This window comes from Ovis aries, chromosome 7 (genome assembly GCF_016772045.2).
Source record: "Ovis aries strain OAR_USU_Benz2616 breed Rambouillet chromosome 7, ARS-UI_Ramb_v3.0, whole genome shotgun sequence".
NCBI lineage: Eukaryota > Metazoa > Chordata > Mammalia > Artiodactyla > Bovidae > Ovis > Ovis aries.
In genome coordinates this window covers 26,217,022-26,231,220 of record NC_056060.1, presented here as the reverse complement: position 1 = coordinate 26,231,220, position 14,199 = coordinate 26,217,022, and the positions used below count along the sequence as shown (strand labels likewise).

The 14,199-nt window shown below is 37.0% G+C and overlaps 1 protein-coding gene across 1 annotated transcript; it reads right to left on the bottom strand.

The window, feature by feature from the left end:
- Nucleotides 1–4,543: 4,543 nt before the first annotated feature.
- LOC101120581 (olfactory receptor 4F3/4F16/4F29-like) lies at nucleotides 4,544–5,497 on the bottom strand. Its single transcript, XM_004010408.3, has one exon. It carries the CDS (start codon nucleotides 5,495–5,497, stop codon nucleotides 4,544–4,546), a length of 954 nt encoding a protein of 317 aa, XP_004010457.2.
- Nucleotides 5,498–14,199: the final 8,702 nt, after the last annotated feature.

Below are 14,199 nucleotides of genomic sequence, written 5' to 3'. Positions count from 1 at the left end.
AAATTCACATTGCTTCATCTATGCAGAGGCTTCAACTATGCTTCTATCAGCACTGTTTAGTACCAATTAGCCAGTCCATTCTGGAGGAGATCAGCCCTGGGATTTCTTTGGAAGCAAGGATGCTAAAGCTGAAACTCCAGTACTTTGGCCACCTCATACGAAGAGTGGACTCATTGGAAAAGACTCTGATGCTGGGAGGGATTGGGGGCAGGAGGAGAAGGGGACGACAGAGGATGAGATGGCTGGATGGCATCACTGACTCGATGGATGTGAGTCTGAATGAACTCCGGGAGTTGGTGATGGACAGGGAGGCCTGGTGTGCTGCGACTCATGGGGTCGCAAAGAGTTGGACATGACTGAGCGACTGAACTGAACTGAACTGAATAATGACTAGTATATGATGCCATAAAACAATACCAGGATAGCTGGGAAAAGAGGTTGTTTTACATTACAGAAGGAAGTCTTCTTGTTCCTGTATAGTGAATAATCTCCAATAGTCTTTTACATGGGCAGTCTCTGTGTCCTTTCTGAAAAGTCCATCCATATATACTTCTCCTCAGACTCCACCATAAAAAATTTATACTCGTGTTCTTTCTTAGGTCTTAAAGAAACAAATCAATCACTAGCCCTCCTCACAAATTAGTATGATCTGTACAATAGGCCATCTCCCCTTCCAAGAGAAGTGTACAACTAAAGGTTATTCCCTGACTGGAAGAAAGGCAAGATGGCAGCATAGGAAGATGCTGAGCTCATCTCCTTCCATGGACACAACAAATCTAAAGCTATATACAGAGCAACTTTTCCTGAAGAAGACCTGAGGGGAGATTTGACAGCTCCTGCATAGAGGTGAGGAAAGATGGAGACACAATATCCATGTGAATCCAACCTTATCCTCATTGTGATGTGACACGGAGGGTCATAACTGAGGGACTTAAGTGCAGACTCTCCCACCCCGCAGACAGTGACAAAACACCAACTTAAAGCCCATCTAGGCAATATAGGAAGAAAATTCAGTTACTCAAGTAGCAGTGACAATAAGCCATGAACTGCTAGAGCCCTCTTGAGGTCAGAGACATCAGGAAGCATCATGGGTTGAGTACCCTCAGAACCCCACCCTTGCCATTTATTTTCCCTTCACTCATACTAGATAGCTGAACTCCTGAAGAGTAATAAACTCTTCAAGACATGAAGTATGTTTGAGGAGGCAACTTATAACTACAAAAGAGCGATTAAAAAGGGGCAGCAGTAAGGGAAGTCAGGAGTTACTGTCTCCAGAATGTGAAACTATTTCTATTATGCAAGCCAGCCAGTTTGTAGTATGCTGTATCGCAGCCCTAGCAAACTAGTACAAAAACTACTCTTTATCAGGTGAGAAGTGATAGAGAATTTGCTCTGTTACTTAACTAAAAATTAAAAAAAAATCTATTTGTGTAAGAATATGTCTCTTTTTCTCTATAAGTAGAAAGTTTATTTGCGATCTAATGCCTGTGTGTGTCTCTTCTTTTGATGTCTTGGTAAATCTGATTCTACTCTTGGTCTGTAGGTAAGGTTGTAAATTTGAACATGAGAACTTTATGTGTGGCTGTACTTCTGCAATTGAGAAACTCATGTGAATGTGAAATAGTCCGACTCAAGGAGATAATAATAATTTTTGTACAAAGCCTCTAAAAGAGGCTGACATGAATCTACAATAAAACAGCCATATTGCAAAATTTTTAAAATGAACTTCTACTCCTTTAAATTAGATTTTTCAGAAAATTTCTTATAAAAATGCTAACTCAGAAGTGTTTTTCTATGAAAATCCAACTTCACATAGTGAAAACAAATCCTTGGAAAATTCAGATTCAGTTTATTATATTTTTAATAAAACAGTGATAGATATCCTTTCCAACCTTACCAAGTAAAGATTATAAGACAAGCATTTAGAATTAGAAAAAATGCAAACTTATGTGTTCAATTTGAGTTATAATTCTGACAGCTCTGTAGTGTGTCTATTTAAACAAAATGTTTAATATCTTCAGCAATTTTAAGACCTTGGTTTACTATTAAACATAGTAATTAGTAGATATTCTTTGAATAAGTTTTGAATTATTCAAAGATTGAATGCTGAAACACTCAGTGGTGTGTGTGAGAACTTATTTACATCTTTATAGATCGTCTGTATCTTTTGGTCAAGTTACTGCTTATGTTCATTTTTGCAACTTTAAGAATACCACTTATACTATCTATAAGAAAATGTGAACAGAATATGTGTGTGTCTGTTAGGGGTTATATTAGTGTGTTCATGAGTTTTGCTAGTTTACTAAAATGATTGTATATGACAGACAATTCTCCTTTATTCTCCTTCAAGAACTCTCAGTGGAATATAAATTGCTTATGTTGGTTAAAAGTAATAATTAATATGGGTGACTGAGGATATACCAGAATTAACATGACCAAAAACTATCAAGGGGAAAAAGGGTACATTTATCCTAAGATAAAATGTTATTCCAGAAATTGAAAGTGGTTAGTAAACAACAAAACTGAATGGGTTTGATACATGCATGTAATCATTTTTAGTACTAAAGAATACTAAGTATAGACACCAAGAATCAAATGTATAATTTGCTTTAATAAGAGTTTGATATATTAAAATTGTGCTAATCAAGGCATGATTTTTCTTTCACTACAAATAATGCACTGTGTTTTGAATAAAAAGAAGGTATTGTTAATGTGTACTTATAAAAGAAGACCTGAATGGATATAGAGAGCTATAGATGGTTTTCAGGAAGCAAATTCTATTTGCTTTGGATATATATCATATAATTATATATGCATGTACATAATTTCAAATAATGAGCTAAATTGAAGCAATGGTATATATTAGTTTTGACAACATTTGCACAGTAAAGGTTTGATAAGCTTATTTAAATAAATTTAGAAGTGCTATACTATTAAATATTATATTAAAGCAGGACTAGATTTTGGATATCTGTTAGAATGATGTAACACACTGATCTTGGTATATTTATTCTGCTTTTAACTAGAAGCAGTGAATGTAATGCTCTACTTCTGTTTAATTTTCTTAGTAATCAGAGATTCTATAAACAACTCACAAAGTGTGTTTTAAACAATTCTTTGTAGGAAGAAAATGAAATGAAAGCAAAATTTCATAAATATAAATATTGCTACGTTAAACCTTAGTTCAGTTCTTTATGGGGATGGGATATTGTATGTACTACAATGTATACTATATTTCTTACTATGAATCACTGTCAAAAAGTATGAAAATCACTTCTATAAGGGACCCTCCCCTTGCCTTTTATTTTCCCTTCAATCACACTCAACAGCTGAACTCCTGAAGAATAATAAATCCTTTTTAGACATGAAATGGGAGAAGGCAATGGCACTCCACTCCAGTACTCTCGCCTGGAGAATCCCATGGGTGGAGGAGCCTTGTAGGCTGCAGCCCTTGGGGTCACTAAGAGTCGGACACGACTGAGCGACTTCACATTCACTTTTCACTTTCATGCATTGGAGAAGGAAATGGCAACCCACTCCAGTGTTCTTGCCTGGAGAATCCCAGGGACGGGGGATCCTGGTAGGCTGCCGTCTATGGGGTCACACAGAGTTGGACACAACTGAAGTGACTTAGCAGCAGCAGCAGACATGAAATGTGTTGAGTTGGTGACTTATACTAATTACAATAGAGCAATTAAAAAGGGACATCAGGAAGGGAAGTTAGAAGTGGACAGAGCAGCAAATGCAGGGCAGGGGGAAACAAGGAGGAGCAACAGGGTGGGAAGAAAGAAAAGAAAGAAAGGCCTGAGAAAGGAGAGGGAAAGGGAGAAAATTTTTCCTAGCCCAGAGCCCATAAGCCTAGGCTGAAGAAAAATGAAGAGGAAGATACAGGAAGAAAAAAGGAAGGAAATGTAATGGGTTCAAGAATAACGCTAATCACAGAGAAAAAAGCTGGTATTTCCCAGATCTTTGTATTCCAAGAACAACTTCTGTGACTTCTACCCAGAGTTGTGTGACCACTGGGTTCCTACATGTATGTTCTCAGACTGTGTGTTTGCTCTCGAAGAGTCTGCCCTCTTTTGCACAGCCCTGGCAGAGACCCAAGGAAGGGTATGTGGGAAAGTTGCAGCATTTAATATGAAGACTCATTTCAGTCCTCATTTAGCAAGTCTCCTGCTAGGTGCTGATAGGAATTCCTGTCTCTGAGAAGGGCTCCTGTTAAAAGGAGAGAGACATGTTCTCCTGTTCTCAAGGCCATAAAGAAGTTTACCTGTTTTGTATTTCTAATAGTTACTTCATATGAATATTATTCCTTAGGAACTGAGGCTCAAGATTACTATAATCTTTGATTATAAATACTTAATACGTAACACCTCTCTCTTCAGAAGCGAATGTCACTCCCTCCTAAGTGAAAGACAAAATAGACTTGATATCAGTGTGCATAATTAAATTAAGGTAGAACAATCAAAAGCTTCTGTCTGAGTTTGATCATCAGTAATGACTGTCAGTAATCAACAAGGGACCTTTACAATACAGGCATCACTTAAGAAATCTTTCTATTACTCACTAACTGTCTGCATACCCTCCTCATTGCAACCTTCATTTCTTGATTCCTGAGTGTGTAAATGACTGGATTCAGGAAAGGAGTGAGAACTGCATCAAAGATGGCCAGAAACTTATCCAGGTGTATAGAGGGAGATGGCCATGTATAGACAAATATCAAAGGACCAAAGAACAAGACTACTACAGTGATGTGAGCTGAAAGTGTGGACAGAGCCTTGGATGAACCTGTTGAAGAGTGTTTCTGAACAGTGAGAATGATGACGATATAGGAGATGATCAGAATGAAGAAGGAGCCAATAGAGATGAACCCACTGTTGGCTGTGACCATGGTCTCTAGTTGGTTTATGTCCATGCACGCAAGTTTGATCAACCGAGGAAGGTCACAGTAAAAGCTGTCCAACATATTAGGTCCACAGAAAGGTAAGTTTACCACAAAAACCAGTTGAACTGTGGAGTGGATGAGACCGATCATCCAGGCAGCCACTAAAAAGGAGATGCACAGTCGTGGGCTCATGATGGTCAGATAGTGGAGAGGCTTACATATGGCAACATACCTGTCAAAGGCCATGGCAATGAGCAGTACCACCTCCACCCCACCAATGACGTGGATGAAGAAGATCTGAGTGATGCAGCCACTAAAGGAGATGACTTTACGTTTTCTGAAAAGGTCATAAATCATCTTGGGAGAAGTGACAGAAGAAACACCCATGTCAATGAAGGAGAGGTTGGCCAACAGAAAGTACATGGGAGAGTGTAAGTGAGGGTCACAAGTCACAGTGAGTATAATGAGGGAGTTTCCCATCATGCTTGCCATGAAAAATGTGAAGGAGAACACAAAGAGGAGAAGTTGCATTTCCCAGGAGTTGGTGAGTCCCAGGAACAGAAACTCTGATACCACAGACTGATTTGCTCCATCCATGGACTTTGGTAGCATTGTTATCTGAAGGAGGACAGTAGGAAAAATGCAAATTATAACAACTGTGTTGATGAATTTGAAGAAGAAAGGTCAAAGTTATGAAAGCCAATTTACATATTACCATAAAAACTGATCTAAAATGTTCATGACCTCTAAACTGTGTTTACACAATAAAACTGGTGGCTCTTTTTGCCACCAACTTATCCCTGCATTTAATAGCCTTTTCTTCCTCCATGGGTTGATACACTGTATTACTCATGAGACACTAGAAAATAAACATGAGTAATATGCATTTAACCCCAAATCTTTTTGATTTTGGGTTCAAAACTATTATGATCTGCCCAGTCATATAGCACTAATCACTACTGCAATGTCTTTGAAGCCTTATAAACCTTCATCCAGTAGAAAGATCTATCCCCTCCATCCTTGTCCCTACCTCTGGGAACACATTCATCTTCAATATTACTTACATATTGATTGCATCTATGAAGTCTTACTTTATTATTACTAGAATTTAAATTATTAGCATAACTACCAAATTTTCTCTGTATTTAATACCACTCTGCTTCCTTCTAGGGTAGATGCTATGATGTTATTCAGGACATACAAGATTGGTCAACATGGGTAATAGGGATTCAACCTGAAATTGTTGACTTTTGGTTCAAAACTAATATAGGCTAGCTCCAATCACACATACTCTTCATCACTTCTCAATTCTTCCATCAACTTTTAAGAATACAAGCCTTATTCTCATAGACAGAGCCTTCCTTTTGTTTTTGTTTTTAGTTTTTTATTTTTTAAATTTTAATATCTTTAATTCTTACATGCGTTCCCAAACATGAACCCCCCTTCCACCTCCCTCCCCATAACATCTCTCTGGGTCATCCCCATGCACCAGCCCCAAGCATGCTGCATCCTGCGTCAGACATAGACTGGCGATTCAATTCTTACATGATAGTATACATGTTAGAATGTCATTCTCCCAAATCATCCCACCCTCTCCCTCTCCCTCTGAGTCCAAAGGTCCGTTATACACATCTGTGTCTCTTTCCCTGTCTTGCATACAGGGTCGTCATTGCCATCTTCCTAAATTCCATATATATGTGTTAGTATACTGTATTGGTGTTTTTCTTTCTGGCTTACTTCACTCTGTATAATCGGCTCCAGTTTCATCCATCTCATCAGAACTGATTCAAATGAATTCTATTTTATGGCTGAGTAATACTCCATTGTGTATATGTACCACGGCTTTCTTATCCATTCATCTGCTGATGGACATCTAGGTTGTTTCCATGTCCTGGCTATTATAAACAGTGCTGCGATGAACATTGGGGTACATGTGTCTCTTTCAATTCTGGTTTCCTCGGTGTGTATGCCCAGCAGTGGGACTTCCTTTTGACTCCCCATCTCTGGAAGATATTTGTCTTCAAGTTCTATTAAATTTTAACCATATTTGTGAGGTCTTATTTTATACTACAAGCATTTATTTTACTATTTCTTATATTTTAGTAAACTGAGTACTGGTCTAACTCACCTCATAGGCTATAAGCTTCTGGAAGGCAGGGATTATGATTTATTCATATTTAGATTCCTTGAAGCAATGAAAAATGAGCCACACAGAGGTGCAGGTCCACAAACTGTTACAAGTCTGCATCATGTTAGGTGCAGAAATTGAGGGTTTAGAAAATTATGTAGAAATTTCGCAGGATAGCAAACAAGTATAAAATTTTGCATTTGTTAAAATGTCAGTCCATGAAGGACTGAAGAAGAATACCTGATTCTTCACCAAAGATACTTTGAGAAGTACTGCCCTAAAGTACTTAGCACATAGTCTGTGAAGCTTAAAACTGTGAAGGGCATCATGCAATAGCAAAAAGTATCTTGTTCAAACCTCTATGTAAGAATTTATCACAATATCTTGTAATTTTAGTTTAAGTTACAGGAGCAACAGAGCACAGTGGAAGGAATATGCCCTTTGGATTCTGTAAATCAAGATTTAAACTGTACTTCAGTTACTGACAAGGTAGTTTTGGGCAAGTTCTTGAACCTTCATTTATCCATAAGATTACAATTAATAATACTAACTCAGAGGAATTTGGGGTATAAAATCATTTGAATAATGATTAAATAATTTAAGTTTTGCAATAGTGCATTCAATGTATACCTACTATAGGTAAATATACAGTAAATGTTATTTTTCCTTTTTTCACACATCTATAATAGTGCTCAATATAAAACATAAATTAATAATGAGAAAATAAATGGTATTGGCCAGGAGATAATATCAAATTTCCATATCTAAAAGATATTTCATTACCTGTTATAATTATCTCCTTTCATATAATAATTGGAGAATATAATATTCATATTGTTTAGGGGCTTCCCTCGTGGTCAGATGGTAAAGAATCTGCATGCAATGCAGGAGACCCGGCTTTGATCTCTGGGTTGGGAAGATCCCCTGGAGAAGGGAGTGGCTAGCCACTCCAGTATTCTAGTCTGGAGAATTCCATGGAGAGAGAAGCCTGGCAGATTGCAGTTAAAGAGTTGGACACACTTATTCACACACATTCTTTTAGAAATCAAACTAAAAACCATCTTGTGAAGATTAAATATGTTTTCTTTCTAAGAAACACTGCATTTTTTTATAGTACTATAAATGTAGTTCACTGATTTTTCTGTTGTTGTTGTTTGTGCTCATGTCCAGTTAGATTGTGACTCCCAGAAAGTTAAGGACTACACCTGTGTAGTTATCCACATATCCCCAACTTAGAATGATACCTCGACATAAAAGAGCTATGTAAATATATCAGGAATTAAATATTTTTTGAAAGATAAAAGAGGATGTATTTAGGTAACTAAAATTATATGAATATAATTCAGTTCAGTTCAGTTCAGTCGCTCAGTCGTGTCTGACTCTTTGCGACCCCATGAATCGCAGCTCGCCAGGCCTCCCTGTCCATCACCAACCCCCGAAGTTAAACTCAGACTCACATCCATCGAGTCAGTGATGCCATCCAGCCATCTCATCCTCTGTCATCCCCTTCTCCTCCTGCCCTCAATCCCTCCTAGCATCAGGGTCTTTTCCAATGAGTCAACACTTCACATGAGGTGGTCAAAGTGTTGGAGTTTCAGCTTCAGCATCAGTCCTTCCAATGAACACCCAGGACTGATCTCCTTTAGGATGGACTGGTTGTACTTCCTTGCAGTCCAAGGGACTCTCAAGAGTCTTCCCCAACACCACAGTTCAAAAGCATCAATTCTTCGGTGCTCAGCTTTCTTCACAGTCCAACTCTCACATCCATACCTGACTACTGGAAAAACCATATCCTTGACTAGATGGACCTTTGTTGGCAAAGTAATGTCTCTGCTTTTGAATATGCTGTCTAGGTTGGTCATAACTTTCCTTCCAAGCAGTAAGTGTCTTAATTTCATGGCTGCAATCACCATCTGCAGTGATTTGGGAGCCCCCCAAAAATAAATTCTGACACTGTTTCCACTCTTTCACCATCTATTTCCCATGAAGTGATGGGACCAAATGCCATGATCTTAGTTTTCTGAATGTTGAGATTTAAGCCAACTTTCCCACTCTCCTCTTTCACTTTCATCAAGAGGCTTTTTAGTTCCTCTTCACTTTCTGCCATAAGGGTGATGTCATCTGCATATCTGAGGTTATTGATATTTCTCCTGGCAATCTTGATTCCAACTTGTGCTTCTTCCAGCCCAGCGTTTTTCATGATGTACTCTGCATATAAGTTAATAAGCAGGGTAATGGTATACAGCCTTGATGTACTCCTTTTTCTATTTGGAACCAGTCTGTTGTTCCATGTCCAGTTCTAACTGTTGCTTCCTGACCTGTATATAGGTTTCTCAAAACAGGTCAAGGTACATATAATTATATAATTAAGGAAGATGAGTAAGGAACCTGTGCATAGCTCTTAAGCAACCAAGAATAATAGAAAATGAGGAACTATAAAAGTAAAGAAGACTTAGGGAAAAAGAAGAAATAAAAGGAAAATCTAATAAGGGTGAAAAAAATTAAGAAAGTATGTATATAATGGATTCCCTGGTAGCTCAGAGGGTAAAGACTCTGCTGGCAATGTAGGAGACCTGAGTTTGATCCCTGGGTCAGGAAGATCCCTGGAGAAGAAAATGGCAACCCACTCCAGAGTTCTTGCCTGGAAAATCCCATGGACAGAGGACCCTGGCGGGCTACAGTATTCTTGCCTGGAAAAATCCCATGGACAAAGGGGGAGCCTGGCGGGCTACAGTCCATAGGGTCGCAAAGAGTTGGGCACAATTGAGTGACTTCACTTTCACTTTTCATGTGTATTATGACAAAGAAAAGAAGGATAAGTCTTACTTTAAATTAAGTGAAAAGTAGTTTATGAGATGTAATTTGCAGTACTTTCTCAACCCAGTCTTCAGAAATTCTGTAATTAAACAATTATAGGTGTCTTTTAGTACTAAGGCTCTGGGGAGAATTTCTTTTATTTTTAGCTTTAAACCTTGTATTTTATATTGGAGTATTAGCTGATTAACAATGTGGTACTCTCAGGTGAACAGCAAAGGGATTCAGCCTGGCAGATGGTCAGAATTTCTTAATAAGCTTTTATCAGCTATGTGCATACAGCTGTGAATTTATTTGCCTTTTGACTCTGCAATCCCTATCAACTAGGCAAGAATCAAGAATTTTAAGAAAGGTGAGTTTAAAGCAGACTGAGATATAAATATGGAACTTAGGTGTATCTATCCAAATGTCAAGGAACATAAAAATTTGAAAAGTTTGTGTCATCACAGTTTTAAAGTCACTTGAGACAGGATCCCAATCTCAGTTCAGAGAAAAAGTATAGAGACGATTCTAGATGGAGACTTTATTCACCTAAAAGTCATCAAATACAGGGGAAAACTGAATGAAGGTGTTCTAAAATCTTTTGTCTATTGGCTATGTTTTGAAATAATTTTTCTTAAACAAATTAGCTATGCCCATGTTTTTAAACTTGTTAGATACCCATAATTCAAAAGCCAAGGCATAATGCCTTGCCCTCTTGATGTGATTAGTCCTTTTTTTGTTCCATGGAGAATTGATTAATCCTTCAAACAGATTGCCAGACATTTAATCCTTTACAGATGAAGGAAATATTGGTAACTGAAGTTTCAAACAATAGTCACCAAATTGAAAGGGATCTATGTACAGCTGTTTGATTTAAGCAAAATATTAACCCTAATCATAATTTATATGTTTCTCCCTCAATTTAAAAATATTGTGAGCTTAACAATGTCCTCGGCTCAAATTTTTTTTCAAATTGTTACAAAACCTTGTTTACAACCAAGTAAAACACTGCCTCCTCTAATTTAAGACTATCTCTACTTTTACTTTCTATAACAATGGTAAATATAGATAATTCTGTGACCTTTTCCAATAACCTTTACGTACATAAATGCAACAAATTAAGTAATCCCTTAGCTTTCTGTTTTCAGATTCAGCAAACTCATTACCTTTTAAAATTTCCTCCTAGGACTTCTTTTTCACTTTCCCTCTTTCAGCTACATCGCCCAAATTTCACTTTTTAACTTTCTCTAAACCTTTCTTCATTCTCCTTAAGCTTACAAAATAATCTATTTATAACCAAGAGACCAGGAAAACAAATTCAAGCTCTTGGTAGTTTTAAGTGTTTAAAATTTTTTTCCACATCGTATTTTAAAGCGCCATTACACTGGAAATTATTTATTCAACTTTGCATCTCTTGGTTTCAATACCTTTTATTTCTATTGAGATATTTATGTAATCCTTTCCCACCTTATAAATTTGAGTTCAAATAAATTGCTTCCCTTTTTCACAGAAGATGATCAGTTTATACAACTTTCTTTTGCAAAGCTAATGGAGAGAAAAACACAATTACCTTTAACAAAATATTTTCAAGTGTCATTAATTTTTACTGCTTGTTTATTATGTGGCAGATGGTGAGAAGCATTTTTAATCAGCATGAATGAACTGATTGCCATTGACTGTAAATGTGATTGATTGCAACAAATGCTGAATCAAAAATATTACAAAACCATTTGACCTTTTTTAATATCTTTCACATTACCCCAAGAACAATGTGATACTACCTAAAAGTCACGGTCAGTTAGCCTTTTCCAGTGTGTCAATAAACTTTTGTACAATTATTTTTCGTATTATTCAATTCCTTATCCTGGATGCTATTTACTTTGCTTTAGGATAACACTCATAAACTTAAGGATATTACTATTATTTATAGTACTTATGACAACATAAATTATGCCTGAAATTAAGGCACTCTTTGCATTGTCAAATTTATTTCCATGATTCCATTTTACCTGTATAAAGAGAAGAGTCTGAGATTTTCCTATGTTCCACAAAACAAAATGCCATATAAAATTCTTTCATAAGAAGAATTACATTAGAAGGAAGCAATTTACAGCTTGAGAGAACAGTGACCAAATGATAGTGCAAAAACAGTTTAGAAGGAGCTCACGGATCATGGGACTTTGCCCCTAGAGAACTAATTGGTTTGACCAGAGCAACCAAAGGATCGAAAAACTCATAATAAGACGCTAGAGAGAAAGAGGGAAACAAAAGTGGAATATTTTGTATATAATAGTACAAAATATTTCTGTGCCATTTGGTTGAAAATTTTATAAATATTGGTAATCACCCATTAGAAATAAACTCAAAATAGATAAATATTAACTCAAAATTTAACTCTAATCATATCAATTTTTCTGTTATAGTTTAGATAGCAGAACATATGTGACAATTTTTATTCAATCTTATATTGACTAACTATGGATATATATGGGCTTCCCTGGTGGTACAGACAGTAAAGGATCCTCCCGCAATGCAGGAGACCTGGGTTTGATCCCTGAGTTGGGAAGGTCCCCTGGAGGAGGGCATGGCAACCCATTCCAAATTTTTTGCCTGGAGAACCCCCATGGACAGAGGAGTTTGGTGGGTTACAGTTCTTGGGGTTGTAAAGAGTCAGACATGTCTGAATGACTAAGCACATGGATGTGTATAAAGATTTAGCAACACAGAAGTTCAGTGAATAAAGCTTAAAAGTGAATGAAACAGATACCAACTGATGATAAATTTAAAAAATTATGATGCATCCATACAGTTAAATCCTCTAAAGTCACTAAAAGCAAGTTCGAATTCTATACAGTTAAGGACACCATACACATTATTGAGTGGAACTGTGGATAGTAAAATAGCACACATAGTATGATCTTGTGCAATAAATATCTCTATGTCTATCTATTTACATCTGTACCTATATGTATGTATCTGAAAATACCGACAACAAACTTTTTTTGACAAGTACTTCAGGACAGTGTGATTGTTAGGTAATAAGACAAAAGTTTCAATCTTCAATTTTGTATCCTGCCAGGGCAAAAAATAGTACACTCAAGTTACAATCCACACAGCAGAAATACAATCATAAGAGACTACTGCAAACAACTTTATGCCAACAAAATGGACAGCCTACAAGATGTGGACAAATTCTTAGAAAGTTACTATCTCCCAAGGCTGAATCAGGAAGAAGTAGAAAATATGAACAGATCAATTACCAGTACAGAAATTAAATCAGTATTTTAAAAACTCCCAACAAAGAAAAGTCCAGGACCAGATGGCGTCACAAGTAAATTCTATCAAACATTTAGAGAAGAGTTAACATCTCTCTAGTTCATTTATTTCTACCATTCTATCTTCTACTTCACTAATCCTATCTTCTGCCTCCATTATTCTACTATTTGTTGCCTCCAAAGTCAAAGGCTAATAGAGTTTTGCCAAGAGAATGCAGTGGTCATAAAAAACACCCTCTTCCAACAACACAAGAGAAGACTCTACACATGGACATCACCAGATGGTCAACACTGAAATCAGATTGATTATATTCTTTGCAGCCAAAGATGGAGAAGCTCTATACAGTCAACAAAAACAAGACCAGGAGCTGACTGTGGCTCAGATCATGAACTCCTTATTGCCAAATTCAGACTTAAATTGAAGAAAGTAGGGAAAACCATGAGACCATTCAGGTATGATCTAAATCAAATCCCTTATGGTTATACAGTGGAAGTGAGAAATAGATTTAAGGGACTAGATCTGATAGATAGAGTGCCTGATGAATGATAACTGAGGTTCATGACACTGTACAGGAGATAGGGATCAAGACCATCCCCATGGAAAAAGCAGAAAAGCAAAAAGGTTGTCTGGGGAGGCCTTACAAATAGCTGTGAAAAGAAGAGAAATGAAAGGCAAAGGAGAAAAGGAAAGATATAAGCATCTGAATGCAGAGTTCCAAAGAATAGCAAGGAGAGATAAGAAAGCCTTCCTCAGCGATCAATGCAAAGAAATAGAGGAAAACCACAGAATGGGAAACACTAGAAATCTCTTCAAGAAAATTAGAGATACCAAGGGAACATTTCATGCAAAGATGGGCTCTATAAAGGACAGAAATAGTATGGACCTAACAGAAGCAGAAGATATCAAGAAGAGGTGGCAAGAATACAGAACTGTAGGAAAAAGATCTTCATGACCAAGACAATCACGACGGTGTGATCACTCACCTAGAACCAGACATCCTGGAATGTGAAGTCAAGTGGGCCTTAGAAAGCATCACTATGAAAAAAGCTTGTGGAGGTGATGGAATTCCAGTTGAGCTATTTCAAATCCTGAAAGATGATGCTGTGAAAGTGTT

Coding starts and splice junctions, on each gene's coding strand:
- LOC101120581 (XM_004010408.3), bottom strand. CDS start 5,497: ATGCTACCAAAGTCCATGGATGGAGCAAATCAGTCTGTGGTATCAGAG.